The sequence below is a fragment of the Coregonus lavaretus genome (assembly GCF_964263955.1).
Source record: "Coregonus lavaretus genome assembly, chromosome: 12".
Classification (NCBI taxonomy): Eukaryota; Metazoa; Chordata; class Actinopteri; order Salmoniformes; family Salmonidae; genus Coregonus; species Coregonus lavaretus.
The window spans coordinates 14,853,133-14,875,196 of NC_139999.1; the positions used below are offsets into that span (position 1 = coordinate 14,853,133).

The following is a 22,064-nucleotide window of genomic DNA, read 5'->3' on the forward strand; positions in this document are numbered from 1 at the left end:
CAGTGCATCGTGCCCACTAGGAGCATAGTGTCCTTTAATAGCCTACTTTAATACTGCCTGTTACCTTGGTGTCTTCAGCTCCTGTTTTACAGTACTAGCCTTGAGTGTCCTCTAAAATTAGCTTGCCAAAGCTATTATGATGATTAAATACTTTATAGATGTAATGATGACTGCAAGTCTGTTATTGACATGCCTCCTTACTGTACTGTCTTCCTCCTCGTAAACAAGTATATTTATCTTCAAACCTTGTTTACATTTTGACTTATGAGCATCTCCTAGTGTGTGCAGAGTAAACTGGGCTCACCCAGCAGAGTGATGTCCTCTCTAGGAATGGGCACCCCCAGTGACCCTCTCTTGGCCAGCCCAGGAGGGAGGTCATTGGGTACCACTAATGACGGCCTCTGGAGGAGCTCCATGCCCAAGACGGCCAGCTTTCCATCGTCTACCACGCGCCTCTTGAGTCACCGTGCCAACAACTTCCAGAGACACCCGAAGCGGCGGAAGCTGATCAGACCGTCCCCGCCCCCGCCGCCCAACACCCCCTGCCCCCTGGATCAGCTGGACCTCAGTGAGTTACCCCCTCGCCGCACCTTCCCTGAGCTGCTCTTCAACGGCTGCGTCCTGTTTGGCATCGAGTTCAGCTATGCCATGGAGACGGCCTATGTCACCCCTGTCCTGCTACAGATGGGTCTGCCAGACCAGTTCTACAGCCTGGTGTGGTTCACCAGTCCAATATTGGGTATTGAAGTAGATACAGAAAGTCCTGTTTGATTGGAAGACATATAATACCTAACTATACTTTGAATGGTATAGTTAGACTATAGGGATGTTCCCATCTGCATTGCCCATTGAGTGCCCCTAAATCCTTCTAATTTCTCCTCATGGTTTTAAGGATTCCTGGTCCAGCCTCTCCTGGGAGCTTGGAGTGACCGCTGTACATCCCGCTTTGGCCGCCGGAGACCATTTATTTTGGCCTTGGCTGTAGGTAAGGAATATTCACTGTCCACTTCTTGCATGGCTCTCCCCCCTCTGGTGCGACTGGGTTCCTGTTTTTAAACTAATATTGTAGTCCTGAAGTGATGGAATTCTCTGTTTTACCTTTATAGGAGCTCTGCTTGGTTTGACACTGGTGCTGAATGGGCGGGACATTGGAGCTGCGGTGGCAGACACAGCAACCAATCACAAGTGGGGCATCATAATGACTATTTGTGGAGTGGTTCTGATGGACTTCAGTGCGGACTCGGCAGATAACCCCAGCCACGCCTACATGATGGACGTGTGCCTGCCAGAGGACCAGGATCGTGGGCTCAATATTCATGCACTACTGGCAGGTTAGAGAGCACTGTATACACTAACTACTGGTCAGTCAGGGAAATACACAGCCCACTGGGCACAGACGTCAGTTCAACGTATAGTTTTGATTTACATTTGGTTGAGTTGTCAACTAACATGAATTAAATGTGAAATCAACAAGACATGTCACCATGTCATTGGATTTAGGTTAAAAGTTGGGTGAAAAAATACAAAATTGTCAGTGTGATTTGAAGGAGTCAGGTGCAGGAGGGTAAATCACAGAATACAAAGTTTATTCCGTAGTACACAGTTACGCTGGATAGCGTCAACAGTGCAGTGCGCAAAACAGGCTCACTGGAACAAATACAGGCAAACGGGGAAAATATACCCCGGCAATACAAAGTACAGGTAGCTCCACCGATCTACACTCATCTCACATGAAACAATCACCCACAAGGACAAGGGGGCAGAGGGAACACTTAAACACATACTAATGAGGGGAATATGAACCAGGTGTGTGTAATTGACAAGACAAGACAAATGGAATGATGAGATATGGAGCGGCAGTGTCTAGAAGGCCGGTGATGACGAACGCCGAAGCCTACCACCCCCCCCCTCTTGACGCGCAGCTCCAGCAGGAGGACTCGGAGCAGGGCGAGCCGGATGACAACGGTGGAAATCCCGCAACAGGGAGGGATCGAGGAAATCCCTCACCGGGACCCAGCACCGTTCCTCCGGACCGTACCACTCCCACTCCACGAGGTACTGAAGGCCCCCACCCGACGCCTCGAATCCAGGATGGAACGGACGGAGTACGCCGGGGCCCCCTCGATGTCCAGAGGAGGTGGAGGGACCTCCTGCACCTCAGACTCCTGGAGCGGACCAGCCACCACCGGCCTGAGGAGAGACACATGAAACGAGGGGTTAATACGGTAATCAGGGGGGAGTAATAACCTATAGGTAACCTCGTTGATTCTCCTCAGGAATTTGAACGGCCCCACAAACCGCGGGCTCAGCTTCTGGCAGGGCAGGTGGAGGGGCAGATTCCGGGTCGAGAGCCAGACCCGATCACCCGGTACAAAGACCGGGGCCTCACTGCGGTGGCGGTCAGCGTTGGCCTTCTGACGACGCACGGCGCGTTGGAGGTGGACGTGGGCAGCATCCCACGTCTCCTCCGCACGCCGAAACCAGTAATCCACCGCAGGAGCCACGGTCTGGCTCTGGTGCCACGGTGCCAGAACCGGTTGGTAATCTAAAACACATTGGAATGGCGTTAGGTTAGTGGAGGAGTGACGGAGAGAGTTCTGGGCATATTCGGCCCATGGCAAGAACACCGACCACTATCGGCATATCTATTTATTGTGGCCATCGAGATGTTAGCTATTAAAATCAGATCCAATAATAATATCAGAGGATTAGAGATCCAGGGCTTAAAAACAAAGGTGTCATTGTATGCTGATGACTCATGTTTTCTTTTAAATCCACAACTAGAATCCTTCCACAGCCTCATAGAGGATCTAGATACATTTTCTAACCTCTCTGGATTACAACCAAATTATGACAAATAATATTACATATTGGATCACTAAAAAATACCATTTTTACATTATCATGTAGTTTACAAATAAAATGGTCTGATGGTGATGTGGATATACTCGGAATACATATCCCAAAGGAAATAAATGATCTCACTTCAATACATTTTAATAGAAAGTTAGCAAAAATAGATAAGATCTTACTACCATGGAAAGGTAAATACCTGTCAATTTGTGGAAAAATCACCCTGATTAACTCTTTAGGATTATCCCAGTTTACCTATTTGCTTATGGTCTTGCCTACGCCTAGCGAACAGTTTTTTAAATTATATGAGAAAAAAATATTCAATTTTATTTGGAACGGCAAGCCAGACAAAATTAAAAGGGCCTATTTATATAATGAATATGAATTCGGAGGACAGACATTATTAAATATTAAAGCATTAGACCTATCACTAAAAGCTTCAGTCATACAAAAGTTATACTTAAATCCGAACTGGTTCTCAAGCAAATTAGTAAGATTGTCTCACCCAATGTTCAAGAATGGCCTTTTTCCCTTTATTCAGATTACAACCACTAATTTTCAGTTATTTGAAAAGGAAATCATCTCCCAAATATCACTATTTCTAAAACAAGCCATAGAAAGTTGGTTTCAATTTAATCCTCCAGAAATGACAGAACAAATAATGCAACAAATATTGTGGTTAAATTCAAATATACTAATTGACAAAAAACCTTTATTTTTTGACAGAATGTTTAAAAAAGGTATAATCTTCGTAAATGATATAATCGGTAGGACTGGTAGAGTTATGTCGCACATGCAGCTAACAAAAACATATGGAAATGTCTGCTCTACCCAAATTTACAACCAAATAATTGCAGCCTTACCGCAAAAGTGGAAGAGGAAAGTGGTAGGGGGAGAAAGTAAGGAACTTGTCTGTCGGCCTTGCATTAAAGAACATAATTGGTTAAGGAAAACTGTGATAAATAAAAAAGTATATCAGTTTCACTTAAGGACCAAAGGATTGACAGCCGTCCCATATAGATTGCAAAATAGTTGGGAAGAGATTTTTGACGTACCGATCCCATGGCATAGTGTTTATGAACTGACACGCAAAACAACACCGGATTCAAAAATTAGAATCTTTCAATTAAAATTATTATATAAAATTCTTGCTACCAATAGAATGTTATTTATATGGGGGATACAATCTTCCCAGCTCTGCAGATTTTGCTGTGAAGAGACAGACTCATTAGATCATTTGTTTTGGTTCTGTCCATTTGTAGCTTGTTTTTGGACAAGCTGGTCCAGGAATGGCTAAAGGATTGCAATATTTACCTGGAGCTAACCTTGCAGATAGCATTACTGGGTGATCTGAAAAGTCATAGTCAATCGATCAATAATATAATAATACTTTTAGCAAAAATGTTTATTTTTAATTCACAATCTGTAGAAGCAATGAGAATAGAAAGGTTCAGAACTTTTGTAAAACATCACAGTACGGTTGAAATACATATGGCAAATAGAAATCCTATATGGATGGTGTTAAGAGATAGATGGGAGGTATTGAATGGAGTTGAAGGATGGGACTAATAACAAATAACAACAAATAATAACAAGATAACTAATAATGTAAGCATACTGTGTCCATAATAAGTATATAGGTTGTATGTTGGGAGCTTTTGGGAAAGTATAATTATTGTAAAATTGACTGTGTCCATAAGGTGTAGATAGTAAGTATAGGCTGGAAGTAGAGGCCTGGACATTGTTGTTCACTAATTTACCCCAAGTAGGGAAAGGATGGCGGGGTTGAAAAGTAATAAAGGGGAGTATGTATATAAAAAACATGGGGGATTGGAAGTGATGCAGACAATTACATTGATAGAAGTTACAATCTATCTGCAATATTAAGCTGATCTACCCCCCCCCCCCAAAAAAAAAAAAAAAGGCAGTAGGACCACAGGAACCAACCCAAATCCTGATTTACCCGTTCCACCTGCCCATTAGACTTGGGGTGGAATCCAGAGGTCAGGCTGACGTTCCATGAATGCCTTCCAATCCTTGGATGTGAACTGGGGACCCCGGTCAGACACTATATCCTCTGGTACCCCATAGTGCCGGAAGACGTGTGTAAACCGGGCCTCCGCAGTTTGCAGGGCCGTGGGGAAACCGGGCAGAGGATGGAGGCGGCAGGCCTTGGAAAAGCAGTCCACAATGACCAGGATGGTGGTGTTACCTTGGGAGAGGGGAAGATCAGTAAGGAAATCAATGCTCAGGTGAGACCATGGTTGTTGTGGAACTGGTAAAGGTTGTAACTTACCCGCTGGGAGGTGCCTAGGTGCCTTACTCTGGGTGCACACCGAGCAGGAGGAGACATACACCCTCACGTCCTTAGCCAAGGTAGGCCACCAGTACTTTCCGGTCAGCCAGCGCACTGTACGACCGATACCTGGGTGGCCAGAGGAGGGTGACGTGTGTGCCCAGTAGATCACACGGTCACGGATAAGAGCAGGCACGTACTGCAGCCCAGCTGGACACTGAGGTGGAGATGACTCTGTGTGTAACGCCTGCTCTATATCCGCGTCCATCGCCCATACTACTGGTGCCACAATGCAGGAGGCCGGGAGTATGGGGGTGTTGTCTCTGGGTTCTCCTCTGTTTCATACAGCCGTGACAATGCGTCTGCCTTCACGTTCTTCGTATCCGGGATGTATGATAGTTGGAAATCAAACCGGGTGAAGAATAGGGCCCACATGGCCTGGTGAGGATTCAGCCTCCTCGCTGCCCGGATGTACTCCAGGTTACGGTGGTCCGTCCAGACGAGGAAAGGGTGTTTCTAATTCTAATTTGGTGAAGATGCGCGCCCCATGCATTGACTCGATCACTGAAGGAATGAGGGGGCGAGGATAACTAAATCGTATCGTCTCCTTGTTCAGTGGTCAATAATCAATACAAGGGCACAGACTGCCGTCTTCTTCACAAAAAATAAACTTGAGGAGGCGGGTGAAGTGGAGGGATGTATACACCCCTGGCGCAGGGACTCGGTGACGTATGTTTCCATAGCCTCCGTTTCAGCCTGTGACAGGGGATACACATGACTCCTCTACCCGGAGGTTTATCGCGCAATCCCCCGCCCGATGAGGTGGTAACTTGGTTGCCTGCGTTTTAGAAAATGCGTGCGCCAAATCAAGGTATTCGGGGGGAATGCGCACAGTGGAGGTACTGTCTGGACTTTCCACCATGGTTGCACCAACGGAAACACCTAGACACCTACCCTGACACTCTCGCGACCACCCCGTGAGAACCCTCTGCGGCCATGAGAAGGTGGGGTTGTGGAGTGCTAACCAAGGGATACCTAATACCACAGGGAAAGCAGGAGACTCAATAATAAAAAAAAGTGACTTGCTCGCAATGAGTCTCGTGGGTAATCATGGTGACTGGTGCTGTAACTTCCCTAACAAACCCGGACCCTAATGGTTGACTATCAAGTGCTCTGATGGGGAGTGGAATGGATAGGGGAACCAATGAAATGCCTAAACTGTGTGAGAATGCCCTGTCCATAAAGTTCCCAGCTGCGCCTGAATCGACTAGCGCCTTACACTGGGGAACCACTGTGTGATCAGGAAAGTAGATGGGTAGGGTACAGTGCGCAGCAGAGGGCTCTGAACAAGTGTGGGTGTTCGATACCTGGAGTGATGCGAGAGTGCCCTGCCTGCCACCTCCAGACCCAAAAGAACGCTAACGACATCATGCAGTGTGATGTCTCTTCGTGCCACCAGAGTGACACTGGCGCTGTCGTCCTCCGCTCTCTCGGATCGCAGCTCCACCCAGCTCCATCAGCTCATGATCCGAGTCGGCCGGGGTTGGAACAGGCAGACCCCCTCCAGGATGTCCTCTGGCCACCAGCAGGTTGTCCAAATGGATGGCCATGTCCACCAGTTGCATGAAGGACAACATGGTGTCCCGGCAGGCTAGCTCCCTTCGGACGGCCTCCCGCAGATGGCACCAGAAGTGGTCGATAAGGGCCCGCTTGTTCCACCCGGACACAGCTGCTAGAGTCCGAAACTCCAAGGCGAATTCCTGCACAGACCTCGTCCCCTGCCTCAGGTGGACCAGCCGCTCGCCCGCCTCTCAACCCTCGGGCGGGTGATCGAAGACAGCCCGAAAGAGGCGAGCGAACTCCCCGAAATTGTCCAACGCGGCTCCTCCTTCGTTCCAGACCGCGTTGGCCCACTCTAGGGCTTTCCCCGAGAGGCAGGAGACGAGGGCGGACACCTTCTCCCGCTCCGATGGGTCTGGGCTGATGCTGGAGAAGTAGAGCTCCAGTTGGAGGAGGAATCCCTGGCAGAGAGCAGCTGTCCCGTCGAACTCCCGTGGTCAGGATATATGGATCCCTCTAGGTGCTGGAGTGTGGGTGGCTGGATCCGGTCACCCAGCTGGTCTCGACAGATCGGGTTCTCTCCTCTCCAGGCGTTGGACGACCTGAAGAACCCGATCCATCACTTCTCCAAGCTGGCTAGCATCGTTGAATGCTCCTGGACCCGTGCCACGACTCCAGGCATATGCTCCTCTCCCGCTGACTCCATAGTGGGTGGGTGATTCTGTGAGAGTGTGATTTGAAGGAGTCAGGTGCAGGAGTGTAAATCACAGAATACAGAGTTTATTCCGTAGTACACAGTTACGCTGGATAGCCTCAACAGTCCAGTGCGCAAAACAGGCGCACTGGAACAAATACAGGCACACTGTCACGACTTCCGCCGAAGTTGGTGCCTCTCCTTGTGCGGGCTGCTATCGGCGGTCGTCGTCACCGGCCTTCTAGCTGCCACCGATCTACGTTTCTGTTTTCCATTTGTTTTGTCTTGATTGTACACACCTGGTTCCCATCACGTTTTGATTATTTCCCTATTTAACCCTCTGGTTCCCTCATGGTTTTGTGCGTGATTGTTCTTTGTTTTGTGTTTATGACTGCTGTGAGCTGGTGTATTTCCCTGCATGGAAATGAGTATTGTTTCTTTTCGAGTAAAGTTCGTCTGTTACTCAGTTCTGTGTCCTGCGCCTGACTCCGTCCTACCGCTGCACACTGACACCTGACACACGCGGGGAAAATGTACCCCGGCAATACAAAGTACAGGTAGCTCCACTGAGCTACACTCATCTCACAAGGGGGCAGAGGGAACACTTAAACACATACTAATGAGGAGAATATGAACCAAGTGTGTGTAATTGACAAGACAAGACAAATGGAATGATGAGATATGGAGCGGCAGTGGCTAGAAGGCCGCTGACGACAAACGCCGAAGCCTGCCCGAACAAGGAGGGGAGGCAGCTTTGGAGGAAGTCGTGACAGAAATGCCCTTACGTTGATGACGTTTTTCAAAATCCGATCAGTTTTCCACGTTGATTCAACATCGTCACATAGATTTTTGGGGGATGAAATAATGTGGAAACAACGTTGATTCAACCAGTTTGTGCCCAGTGGGAGTATACAGTTGAAGTCGAAAGTTTACATACACTTAGGTTGGAATCATTAAAACTCGTCTTTCAACCACTCCACACATTTCTTGTTAACAAACTATAGTTTTGGCAAGTCGGTTAGGACATCTACTTTGTGCATGACACAAGTAATTTTTCCAACAATTGTTCACTTATAATTCACTGTATCACAATTCCAGTGGGTCAGAAGTTTACATACACTAAGTTGACTGTGCCTTTAAACAGCTTGGAAAATTCCAGAAAATGATGTCATGGCTTTAGAAGCTTCTGATAGGCTAATTGACATCATTTGAGTCAATTGGAGGTGTACCTGTGGATGTATTTCAAGGCCTACCTTCAAACTCAGTGCCTCTTTGCTTGACATCATGGGAAAATCAAAAGAAATCAGCCAAGACCTCAGAAAAATAATTGTAGACCTGCACAAGTCTGGTTCATCCTTGGGAGCAATTTCCAAACGCCTGAAGGTACCACGTTCATCTGTACAAACAATAGTACGCAAGTATAAACACCATGGGACCACAAAGCCGTCATGCCGCTCAGGAAGGAGAAGCGTTCTGTCTCCTAGAGATGAACGTACTTTGATGCGAAAAGTGCAAATCAATCCCAGAACAACAGCAAAGGACCTTGTGAAGATGCTGGAGGAAACAGGTACAAAAGTATCTATATCCACAGTAAAACGAGTCCTATATCGACATAACCTGAAAGGCCGCTCAGCAAGGAAGAAGCCACTGCTCCAAAACCGCCATAGAAAAGACAGACTACGGTTTGCAACTGCACATGGGGACAAAGATTGTACTTTTTGGAGAAATGTTCTCTGGTCTGATGAAACAAAAATAGAACTGTTTGGCCATAATGACCATCGTTATGTTTGGAGGAAAAAGGTGGTGCTTGCAAGCCGAAGAACGCCATCCCAACCGTGGAGCACAGGGGTGGCAGCATCATGCTGTGGGGGTGCTTTGCTGCAGGAGGGACTGGTGCACTTCACAAAATAGATGGCATCATGAGGAAGGAAAATTATGTGGGTATATTGAAGCAACATCTCAAGACATCAGTCAGGAAGTTAAAGCTTGGTCGCAAATGGGTCTTCCAAATGGACAATGACCCCAAGCATACTTCCAAAGTTGTGGCAAAATGGCTTAAGGACAACAAAGTCAAGGTATTGGAGTGGCCATCAAAAAGCCCTGACCTCAATCCTACAGAAAATGTGTGGGCAGAACTGAAAAAGCATGTGCGAGCAAGGAGGCCTACAAACCTGACTCAGTTACACCAGCTCTGTCAGGAGGAATGGGCCAAAATTCACCCAACGTATTGTGGGAAGCTTGTGGAAGGCTACCCAAAACGTTTGACCCAAGTTAAACAATTTAAAGGCAATTCTACCAAATACTAATTGAGTGTATGTAAACTTCTGACCCACTGAGAATGTGATTAAAGAAATAAAAGCTGAAATAAATCATTCTCGCTACTATTATTCTGACATTTCACATTCTTAAAATAAAGTGGTGATCCTAACTGACCTAAAACAGGGAATTTTTACTAGGATTAAATGTCAGGAATTGTGAAAAACTGAGTTTAAATGTATTTGGCTAAGGTGTATGTAAACTTCCGACTTCAACTGTACATACTACTGGCAGGTTAGAGAGCACTGTATACTATACACTTACAACTGGTCAGTCAGGGAAATGCTATACACTACTGGCTGGTTCGAGAACATCATACATACCAATAGGCTCTAGCACTCACTACCAGTGGTGTAAAGTACTTAGGTAAAAATACTTTAAAGTACTACTTAAGTCGTTTTTTGGGGTATCTGTACTTTCCGATTAAAATTTTTGACAACTTTTACTTTTACTGCACTACATTCCTAAAGAAAAGTATGTACTTTCTACTCCATACATTTTCCCTGACATCGAAAAGTACTCGTTACATTTTGAATGCTTAGCAGGACAGAAAATTGTCAAATTCGCAGACTTATCAAGATAACTTCCCTGGTCACCCCTACTGCCACTGATCTGGTGGACTCACTAAACACAAAATGCTTTGTTTGTAAATGATGTCTGAGTGTTGGAGTGTGCCCCTGGCTAAAATTGCAGTCTGGTTTACAAGGAATTTTTCGTACTTTTACTTTTACTTTTGATATTTAAGTATATTTTATCAACTACATTTACTTTTGATACTTAAGTATATTTAAAACCAAATACTTTTAGACTTTTACTCAAGTAGTATTTTATTGGGTGACTTTCACTTTTATTTTAGTCATTTTCTATTAAGGTATGTTTACCTTTACTCAAGTATGAGAATTGGGTACTTTTTCCATCACTGCTCACTACTGGTATGTGAGACAGTAAAATGTACATAAAAACCACTTCTGACGATGTAGACATAGCATATACAGTATATCTAAGATGTGATTGTGATAGCATAATCAGTGTCATTGATATGATTATCAGTTCTATGATGATTATGTCCCACTCTCTCTATGCAGGTCTGGGTGGTGGATTCGGGTACATCGTGGGTGGAATTAACTGGGACCACACTGATTTCGGGAGGTCAATGGGAGGTCAACTTCGAGTCATATACATGTTCACCAGTGTCACTTTGGTCATTGCCACATGCATGACCCTCAACAGCATCCCTGAGCAGCCCCTGCCAAAGACGCAGCCTCAGAAGAACTCTCTGAAGAGCCCCAGCCTCCCTCTGCCCCCCTCTCCCCCAGTCCCTCAGGGGGCAGGGCTGGGATTGGAGGAGGAAGAGGAAGTGGCTGGGCTCTATAGCTACCAGTTCTCTGAACCCCGCCCCTCGAACCCTTACCCCAAGGCACACTCCTGTAGTGCCAATGCACGCCTCTGTGCCAGCCTCACCAGCCCCATCTCCCCACTCAGCCCCCTCACTCCTAAATATGGCAGCTTTATCAGTCGAGACAACTCTCTCACTGGCATTAACGAGTTTGCCTCATCTCTGGGAACCTCCTATATAGACAGTGTGCTCATCGACTGCTACACTGGACAGCCATCGCCGCAGCCCCTTGACCCAGACACTGCAGCCCGAACCCTGCCTCCAGAGGACACCCCACCTCTCCAGGGATCTCAACCTGGAACAGGTTCACAGGCTGGAGCACTAGCAGTGGCTGGGACAGTGGCCCTGGCTGGGGCAGGATCCCGGGCCGGGGCAGGGGCGGCTCAGATGGGGGCAGGGTCCCATCGAGGTTCATCCGCTAGTATCCTGAAGCGGCCTCAGAGCCTTGCGCTAGTGGAGGAGTCCATGGTGACCCAGAGTGGAGGGATGGAAAATGGTCGCAGAAGAACAGTGACCTTCAGTCAGCAGGTCGGCCTGGAATTGAATCCCTCTGATTAGTTTGTTTACAGATCATCGTGTTGAGAGAATTTGTTTTCTGAATCCTGTTCTTCCTGTAATGAAGGTGGCAAATATTCTGCTGAATGGGGTGCGCTATGAGAGTGACCTGAGTGAAAATGTGGAGACAGCAGATTCACAGATGTCAATGAGGATGCTGTGTATCGCTATCTACAGGATGCCTCCGTCACTGCGCAGCCTCTGCACTAACCATTTTTTGGGTGAGAGGCATGTCACTCATGTGCTTGTGTTTCATTGTCTGTATGCCTACCAAGGTTAAAACCACCAGTGATTTTGGATTTGATATCACAACACCTGTCTGTACTCCAGTGGAAGCTGTGTGAGTATGTCTACATAAATATTAGCTATCTGCCACCCTGTCTTGATCCTATAGGTTGGCTGTCCTTTGAAGGCATGCTGCTGTTCTACACTGACTTCATGGGGGAGGTAGTGTTTGAGGGAGACCCCAAAGCACCCCACGACTCTGAGGCCTACCAACGCTACAATGCTGGGGTCAGCATGGGCTGCTGGGGCATGTGCATCTATGCATTCAGTGCTGCCTTCTACTCAGGTGAGTCCTGCACACAGACAAATCTGGACAATTAGAAAAACTGAAAGAAAACACACACACACATCCAGACACTCAAAACACAGAAACAGAACACACACCTCACACTACATCCATCATTTAGATTCCTTATCACATATAGTTGTTTTACAGGTTTTTCTCTTCAGTTTTCTCACTCTCCTCTCGTTTCTATTCATAGCCATATTGGAGAAGTTGGAGGAGCGTTTCTCCCTCCGGTCTCTCTATTTCTTTGCCTACCTGGCGTTTGGCCTTGGCACAGGCCTTGCTACGCTCTCCACCAACCTCTATGTGGTGCTGTCTCTCTGTGTCACCTACGGGGTGCTCTTCTCCTCTCTATGCACTCTACCTTACTCTCTGCTGTGTGAATACTACCAGAGCCCGCAGGTTAGTGAATATAAGTGGGAATACACTGAATATAATATTGTTCAGACTTTTGTTTCTGTGACATGGTGTTTTGTAGCCTGGTATTGGTCAGTGTTGTCCAACTGTTGAATTTTCATATAGCAAGGTATTATGTGGCCTGTTAGATTTGTTGTGTGTGTTTGGCATGTATCAATCATACATGTGCTCTCTCTGTTTCTCTGTCTATGTGTTTGTTTTTCTATGTGTGTAGTTCTGTGGATCGTCAGAGGAAGGCACCAGGAGAGGAATGGGGGTGGACATATCACTGCTCAGCTGCCAGTACTTCCTGGCTCAGATCATAGTCTCCGTGGCGATGGGACCTCTAACCTCACTGGTGGGCGGGGCCCAGGGAGTGATGTACTTTTCCAGCGTGATGTCATTCGTGGGATGTCTGTACTCCTCCCTCTGCGTGGTATACCATCTGCCCCCCCCTGAGGGTGAGCCTTCCGGAAGCGAGACCCAGCCACTACTTGTGCACATTTAGCCCCCCTCACTGCCTTCCTCACTGCTCTACACACTCTCGCACTGCAGTCACAACACACACTGCATATAGCCTACACACTGTCACTCTGCACAGCACATACAATACTGTACTCTCTCACACTGCTCAGCATAGCTCCTCTCAGAGCGTAGACCGACAGACACATCGGCCACTGTTCTGTTGTGTCAGTATGTTGGATAGTGTGTGTCCATGCATTTCTTTCTGCTAATTTCCACTAAAGTGTGTGTGTGTGTGTGTGTGTGTGTGTGTGTGTGTGTGTCTGTGTGTGTCTGTGTGTCTGTCTGTCTGTCTGTCTGAGTCTGATTATTCTGCTGTCAGTAGAGCCTTTTTCTTCATCACTACTCCTTGCTTTTGATGTTTAGTTTAGGCTGCTGCCCACCAAATATACAACATCCCCTATTATTAATTAAAACTATGTTTGGGGGGGTTCATTGTTTTGGCCTTGCCTAATATCTGCCTCAATGACTTCTGTTTTTGACTTATGTCCGAGAGAATGTCTACCTGCCTGTTTCTCCGAGTTAGCACACTATCATCCCACTGTAGGCAGGTTTAGGGACTGTCTGAGTGTGCCACCAATGACCTTTGCTTGAAGCCCTGAATTCATGTAAGTACAGTAGCACATCTACTGTACATCTACACACACACACACACACACACGCCATATAGTACCGCATTCACTCAGTTTGCACTATGTAACATTAGAGCCAAGCATGTGCACTCCTCTGATCAGCCTTACATCTTTCTCACCAGTCACCCAGGTTATTATGGTCATTATTAATTACCATTTAGACTTGACAGTCACCAATGCGTTCACAAACATACACACAGACATGGACCCTTTACCAGTGGCGGCTCCTGAAAAAATTCTCAGGGGGGGCAATTTTTCTGATGATTTAGGTGACCTACACACATTTAAAAAAAGATATGTCCAGCAACAACATGAAGACAGGGGCAGCATATAAGTCAATACTGATATACACATTACTTGCTTCAAAAAGGCCTCATGGTTGAATTGGAAATATGTGCACCTGAGCATAATTCACAACAAGCAAGCAGGAGCTTTTGATAGAGGCTACTGAAAACATTGATGCAAGTTATTGGTAATAATAAATTTTTATAGACTTCCATATTCTGCCCTCTTGTATAGATTTGTGAAAATGAACAGTGATAGACATTTTGCCTGAAAACAGAATTTGAAAATAATTTCTAGAAAAGGTAAACACATCTATCTGTATGGCTTTGTAAAAATGAACAACCATATTCTGGCCAATTGTATAGATTTGTAAATATGAACAACCATATTCTGGACAATTGTATAGATTTGTAAAAATGAACATGAACAGATTATTATTTTTTTTTTTACTTTTTTTAAAATGAAAAATAACTATTTTAAACAACATCAACTGTGAACTGATTTGGGCGTGTGTGTGTTAAAGAGACAGACAGGGAGGGACAAAGAGAGAGAGAGGCTACATTACTTGTACTGAAACTGTTCTAGCTTGCTGCATGATCAAATTCAGCTGATGCGCATAGCAATGCACGTAATGGGCATTCTTGAAATGCTCACGCACCTTTTGCTGCACACCAGCCTTCTCTCCCCTCATCACACTGGCTCCATCGTGAGTTTGACTTTCTCGTCGTCGGCAAAAAGACCGTTCAGTCTCTCCAAAAGCACACTGGCGATTGAGACTGAGGTTGATTCCGAGATGGGAAGGAACTCAAAAAAGCGCTCCTGCACTTTGTGGTTGCTATCTATGTACCTCAGCACAAGCACCAGCTGTGTCTGTGTAGAAACGTCCGTGGTCTCGTCAGCTTGGATAGCTACGAAGTTCGCCGACTTCACCTCCTCCACAATATGTTCCCTCATGACCGCTAGCATACACTCCAGTAGCTCGTTTTGAATGGTCTTTGATGTGCCCTTGAAAACTTTAGCATTTTTAAGATGGTCATCAAACACCTCATCTAATTGTGCCACAAAGTTGACAAGTCCAAGAAAAATACCAGGGTTGGTGGAGCCCTCAGTTTCATCTTTGCCTCGCAAAGCTAGCCATCTTGACAGTAGTACGTGAATTGATTGACGCTGCTACCCGCTCTTTTCTTAGTTATGTTCATGGTTACTTATGTTACGTATGACGAAAGCGCGTAAGTGCAAGCCCTCCCGGAACCCATAGAGATTGTATTGAAAGCTCTGATATTTGAAAAAAAAAAGATTTTACATGAGAGTCTATGAGAGACTCCTGGGCGATTTTCAACCTGACTGAAATCGCCCCAAAGGGGGCGGGGCCATTTGAAGCACGACTTTAGCCTGATTGGACATTTAGTGGCAGATCAGACGTCTAGATTAGAACACTGATAACTACTGTTGCCGTGATATAATTGATTAGAAAAAAAATCCCTTCCTTTTCCCGTTTGGCAGTGCGTAGCCCATATCGCCCTAATGAACACACCGCCCCTGCCCTTTACTAAGCCATGGACTTCACTCTGACCTGTAACGCAGCTGCTGGCATGACCGTTGTAATGACAGTGATTCTTGTCATTACCAGGAAGAGGAGAAGTTGAAACTGGGGTGTAATTCGGCATTCCATTGGAAACCGAACAAAAATGAAGAACAACAAATATGTTGTTTGGGTGGCAATAAATAATTCAGGAAGATACATGCGAACTATGCTATCGATGATGGAGCTGGACAACTTTGAGAGGGAAGACTTTTGGGTTTATATTTGCAAACAGCAAGTGCTTATTTTCACCACTAGGGCACATGCTTTAGTTAGTGTTTAGGCTTGCTTCACCACACTAGCCCCTAACTGGCTCACTGGAGTGATATTCTCACGTTTGGGTAAGTTATCCAGTCTCCTCACACACCGCATTTATTCACTCAATCATTAATTTAGATTCTATACAGCTGAAATAACAACAGTTCGTCTTCCATGTTCATCAAGCAGCCAATGAAAACATTGGTGAAATCATAATTACTTTTCCATTTTGAAGATCTGGGACAGTCTAAAATAGCTTGCTTGGCATTGCTTGCCTTGGAACATCACGTAATGTAATTGACACAGACTGTTTCCTGGCACTTTTTTAATGAATTGTAACAACAACTCATGCCTGCGTTCAGCTTCATTTGTGAGTTTCACAACAACAAAAATGCCCACCACCCCACTGTCATGAGTGATCTAGAGCTGGTGATGGCTCAGCGGAATGTTGGTCAGGGTCTCCCACTAAAGCCTCCATAACAGACTGGACACATGCCATGATGATGTCATGTGTCTGACTGGTTTCTTCTGAGGAAACAGGAACTGTATGGAGGACCATGCTGTTGCAACTTGCTTCAATTTTACTATAAACTGTGTTTTCTGATGTTCTTTTCCATCCATAATTCCAATATTAAGTGTTACTGTAACAGCTACTTAACCTCAGGGTCGAGTTGAATTAAAATAATCATTTAGACTTTTTGGGTCTGTCGTTTTTTATTAAGCTCACTTTAGCATAGAATTTCAAGCGTATTTTCTATCTATGCAGATAATTATCCGTTTGCTTGTAAAATGTTGGTATTAGATTGACAGCTATTATGTATTTTGCATTCAGACATAACCATTCTTTATAACTGGTCACTGACCTGAAAAACCTACATCCACATGATAACGGTTCTATCAGTGTAGTATTTGTCACCAATCAACCCTGCCCACCCACAATACCAGTTTAACATGGTTAAATAAAGGTTAAATAAAAAAAATAAAAAATTATACCACTAGATGGAGCAGTAAACTGCATCATGTCAGGACGACTTCAATTGATTGATGTGTCCAGACAGTTCAATGGGAAAGGCCAGATGCTAAGATTTCAAGAATCCCTGCCTCTCCCAGTAACAACGATCAGCTTGAGAATTACTCCTGTTCCTCGAATTGAACCATTCATATTCAGTCTTATGCTAAATGAGGTCAACTGACATCAATGCTTACATGGCTAGGACAGTTTTAACAATTTAATTAGATATACTTTCAAACACTAGTGTGTCACAATTGTAATTTGGTTATAACACTAAAAAGCTATTCAGCATCGTATTTAAGAACGGACGTGAAAAGCTACACCGAACTATACATTTACATTTTAGTCATTTAGCAGACGCTCTTATCCAGAGCGACTTACAGTTAGTGAATACATTTTTATTTTTTATACTGGCCCCCCGTGGGAATCGAACCCACAACCCTGGCGTTGCAAACGCCATGCTCTATCAACTGAGCTACATCCCTGCCGGCCATTCCCTCCCCTACCCTGGACGAATTGTGCGCCGCCCATGAGTCTCCCGGTCGCGGCCGGCTGCGACAGAGCCTGGATTCGAATCAGGATCTCTAGCGGCACAGTTAGCACTGCGATGCAGCGCCTTAGACCACTGCGCCACTATCACAGTCTATGCAAAATACAAATTGGGTAAAAAGACAAGACTGATTTATTTAATCATCAAGAACCAGAATATACAAAGCAGTGGTCGAAGCAACCAAATAGCAATCATGAAATAAAACTGCACAAGAAGAGACTAAGAACACCAGGGTGGGAATGATGTTGATAAAGACCGTTGAAGACACAATTTCTGAGTCACCCAGACATAACATAATAACCTAAATGTGAAAAAATGAAGAGAAAAAAAACAGTATCTTGGGTACAAATGGTACAAACTTGTGTGAAATGCATACAGAACATGACCAAAGCCTTAAGATTTAAGAGGGGGTAATTAACATAGCAGAAGCCAGCCCCCCAAACAGGGTCAAGCATATTTTATCATGGAGGCGTTCTTCCATTTGTGCCATCTGTTGTGTTAACAGATCAGCCTGGCAAAGGATTAACTACTAGCAGCAGTAAACAAAAAGGATTAAAAAAGCCTGAATTAATAATGCTAACAATAGTCCATTAGCCCCTGCTTAAAACTTATCTTTGGTCTTCAGTGAGTCTGAGAAGTCACCCTGAACATGTGGCGAAGCGTACAGCTGTCTGCCTCTGAATCAGCTGGTCAGCAGTTAACTATGTAGAGACTGTGCTTCACTCATACGGATACAAAATAACAAAACTAATAAGATAGCACAGATTCTATTTGCACAGGTTGTTTTGGTTTTTTAAGTTTGCGTAAGAAACCAATAAATAACAGTTTATAAAAAGAGAGGAGAGGCCTCTTATGTTTTAGGACTCCAGTGCAATGTAATATCTTGGGGACAAACAAAATCTGTAAAGCATACATAAAGCACAAGCTCTACAAGGTGAAGTTGAACACGGCATGTAGACAGCGTTGCGGAGGAGTATAGGCTGGGCGCACTATGCCTTCACTTCAGCTTCCTTTGATTCACCGTTTTCTGTTTTCTGTTTTTTTGTTTCCACTTGTTCCTGAATGAAAAAAATTAAAACGTTTTAAGTGGGGAGAGAACTTAGTGATCAGATATGCAACAGTCATAAAGAGAGTCTCATGGTAACAGTTGAGCTAATATATTGACTGCGTTTGAAAATCATCTGACAAAAGCGTACCTCCTCATCGGCTGGGCGCTTCACAGGGTGGTCAACCTCCTCATCAGCTGGGCGCTTCACAGAGTGGTCAACCTCCTCATCAGCTGGGCGCTTCACAGGGTGGTCAACCCCCTCATCAGCTGGGCACTTCACAGGGTGGTCAACCCCCTCATCAGCAGCTTCTTCTGCATCCTTAGCTGCATCCTGTCCCTCTCCTGCAATCAATGTCATACAAGTTTCATACATGAAGCAAAAACAAGGGCTTCAGACACCTCACAAGTATCAAACACACTTTTTTTTTTTTATTCAGCTGTGAGTCCAAAGAGAAACATGAACTTACCATCCTCCTCTTCCTTCTCACCCTCAGGGGTTTCTTCAGAATCATCTGCACCATTTGTCTTCTTCTCTGCACCATTTGTGTGCTGGAGGGAAGGAAACAAATAATTGGAGTAACTTTGTAATATGTCATATAAATATGGGTAAATTGTATGCAGTGACATCCAAGTAATTTAATTTAGAATAGTCTTCAGAAAAAAGTTACGATAATATCCCAAGAGTCACAGCCAACAAGCTTCTGAGTTATAACAGGGCACATGTTGCAGTTTATACTTAATCCCCAGAGAGTAGGGGAAGGGAAAGCAATGAGGGCCAATTGCGATCTCTTGAGAAAACATCTGTGCCATTTCACAAACTAAACAAAGAGCTGTGGGATAGCATGCATGGGAGTAGTAGGGGCGGAGTCTGGCAACACCTGCATGATGAGGGCGCCGAGACAAAAGGCCATGAGGCTCGCGAGGGAATAAGCTTCAGCTTCAACTCACTGTTCCATTGCCTGGTGCGTCCCCACTGCCATTCTCCTTCTCCTCGACAACCTCTTTCTTCTCTTTGAGCTCCTGAAAATATGTTTTCCTTGATTAGCTAGCTCACTGATAGGTACAATTGTTGCATGTCCAACGCGATTTGTCCATATACTCGTCGCCAATGAAAGCAGCCCTTCTGTAGTTCAGAATGTGTTTTAAAAAAAAAATCATAGTAGGCTTTCTATTTATATCCCAGATCTTTACAAACGGAGCGTGTCCGACCACTGCCAAAGTGCATACAATGGAAGGCATCGGGAATTTGCGTCGCCGTTCACCACAGACATGATAAGGGCGCACACTACATGCTCGCGCTCTGAAAGACTTATGCCCTTCCCGCCATCGCTCAACCGTGTAGCTCGAGCGCATTCGATTTTCTGAGGGATTGTTTAGCTAACGTTATTTAGCTAGCAATAAATTATACATTTAGCAGTTTAGCTTGCAAATTAAATGGCAAACCAGCCAGCTGGCTAACATACCTAGCAAAGTCACAAGCAAATAATGAACCTATCGAAAAAGTTATTCAACTAAATAACTAGCTAAACAGTTGAGAAAGACGTAAAATATAGCTACCTACTATTTTCCAGTCATTGACAGTGACTAACGTTCACGTAAATTACTTGGTTATTACATGGTTATAAAAGCTAAAGTTAGCTAGTTGGCGTTCACACAGGCTCAGCTGAAGAGTACGTTAACTAGTAACGTTAGCTAACGTATAGTCAAATTAATGAACTCACCTTTGCTGAAATCTCGGTGGTTGTGGTCGTGTCTACGGCGGTATCAGCCATATTTAGTTTAATGTAAGGGTATAATATGTTTCCAAAATAAATACTGTGTTTGATGCCTCGATGTTTCTGGCAGTGACTTCTGTGAGAGGCTGAGGAGAGGAGAAGAGAGTGAAGGAAACCAGTTACATCTGTTTGTTAGACGCGACTGTAATCCATTAGTTAGAGTGGAGCTGGTCGATCGAAAACGTGATTGGGCAATCCAAATTTAACCAAATGTTTTAGCGGTTTTAATTGGACAGACTGTTGTCAATCTTCGGAATTTGTCCCGCCTATCAAGCTCCTCCCAACTTTCTTTCTCCTAATGGTCAAACATTTAAAGGGTGTACTCCGCTGTAAAATTACCAGCATGAAGAAAGTTTTTACATGATGACGATTTATATGTAATTTATCTTAGTGTTAGAAACATTGTTATTCTCTCTCATTAATTACATGTTGACATTTTAATGTTGTTTCATGTAAGAAATAGCCTATGCCAAGTGCTTCAAGTGCGCTTTGATGAATGCAGTCCCTTTGTGTGACTGCAAGCGTTGCTTACGTTGAACAACATATATTTTTCTCATGAAAAGCCTACTGTTGCCCCTTTATTTTTATTTTTTTATTTTGACAAATGTATTTGTATTCGAAGCATGTTGTCCCTCATTTCGCCTATCTTATAGCATAAAGCCCCGTTAAAGCCCCCTATCCCCTTTGTCTTCAGTGCGCTTTTTCTTCAGAGAGAAGTATCAGATTACAGCACAACGATGATAATGTGAAAGCATTTACTAACTAAACCACACCTCTTGGCTCGGTTAGACGTCTCTATTTTAAAGATAAAGGTCAGGAACAAAATACCGCATTTTGTATTTGAATAAAATAGCTACATGTGTAAGCCTATAACAAGCGCACAGCCAGTAGGCTACCTACACTTATTCACTTTGACTGTGTAATATGCCATATCTGCGCTGTCCCGTGTAGCTCAGTTGGTAGAGCATGGCGTTTGCAACGCCAGGGTTGTGGGTTCGATTCCCACGGGGGGCCAGTATGAAAAATGTATGCACTCATTAACTGTAAGTCGCTCTGGATAAGAGCGTCTGCTAAATGACTAAAATGTAAATAACTAATGTATATCTCATAGTGATCCATGTGTCTAAATATAAACCATTGCAATTATTGGGCCAGAGTAAAGCTTAGGAAACAAGCACGCACATTTCTATTAGATGCGGAATCAAAATACAATACAAAGTTTATTGATCAAGTGCACACGGTACAGGGAGATGCTTACTTGCTAACTCTCCTCAACAATGCAGTACAATAAAAATAACAAGTAGTAGTAAAAGGTAAAGAAAAAAAAGTAATAAAAACTAGTATTACATTTACATTTTAGTCATTTAGCAGACGCTCTTATCCAGAGCGACTTACAGTTAGTGAATACATATATTATTTTTTTTATACTGGCCCCCCGTGGGAATCAAACCCACAACCCTGGCGTTGCAAACGCCATGCTCTATCAACTGAGCTACATCCCTGCCGGCCATTCCCTCCCCTACCCTGGACGACGCTGGGCCAATTGTGCGCCGCCCATGAGTCTCCCGGTCGCGGCCGGCTGCGACAGAGCCTGGATTCGAACCAGGATCTCTAGTGGCACAGTTAGCACTGCGATGCAGTGCCTTAGACCACTGCGCCACTCAGGAGACTCAGTATGAGTAATATGGACATAATAGAATATACAGTATGGTTCGTTTATACCAGGGATCATCAACTAGAAGATCCCTAGTTAAATAAAAAAA

The 22,064-nt window shown here is 44.7% G+C and overlaps 2 protein-coding genes across 3 annotated transcripts; one reads left to right on the top strand and one right to left on the bottom strand.

The window, feature by feature from the left end:
• Positions 1–315: 315 nt before the first annotated feature.
• On the top strand, positions 316–13,145 carry LOC311138099 (proton-associated sugar transporter A-like; the record flags this gene model as incomplete). Its single annotated transcript, XM_084172763.1, has 8 exons — positions 316–739; positions 893–985; positions 1,107–1,331; positions 10,805–11,643; positions 11,738–11,891; positions 12,065–12,241; positions 12,438–12,643; positions 12,873–13,145. 8 exons carry the CDS (start codon positions 316–318, stop codon positions 13,143–13,145), a joined length of 2,391 nt encoding a protein of 796 aa, XP_084028889.1.
• A 4,442-nt stretch (positions 13,146–17,587) lies between these two features.
• Positions 17,588–20,471, bottom strand: LOC311138375 (uncharacterized protein). Of its 2 annotated transcripts, XM_084173041.1 has the most exons (5): positions 20,248–20,471; positions 19,475–19,546; positions 18,994–19,075; positions 18,675–18,868; positions 17,588–18,536 (listed from the first exon to the last, which is right to left on the bottom strand). In XM_084173041.1, exons 1-5 carry the CDS (start codon positions 20,296–20,298, stop codon positions 18,468–18,470), a joined length of 468 nt encoding a protein of 155 aa, XP_084029167.1. In that variant the 5' UTR covers positions 20,299–20,471; the 3' UTR covers positions 17,588–18,467. The 2 variants fall into 2 exon arrangements, with proteins under 2 accessions (XP_084029167.1, XP_084029168.1); XM_084173042.1 differs by lacking the exon at positions 19,475–19,546 and having other exon boundaries at positions 20,248–20,421.
• Between the last annotated feature and the right edge of the window lie 1,593 nt (positions 20,472–22,064).

Excerpts from the sequence above, each read along its gene's own strand:
- LOC311138375 (XM_084173041.1), bottom strand. The coding sequence starts at position 20,298 with ATGGCTGATACCGCCGTAGACACGACCACAACCACCGAGATTTCAGCA. Across the intron at positions 19,076-19,474 it reads ACGCACCAGGCAATGGAACA|CACACAAATGGTGCAGAGAA; the intron begins GTGAGTTGAAGC and ends CCTTCCCTCCAG. Across the intron at positions 18,869-18,993 it reads TGAGAAGGAAGAGGAGGATG|GAGAGGGACAGGATGCAGCT; the intron begins GTAAGTTCATGT and ends CATTGATTGCAG.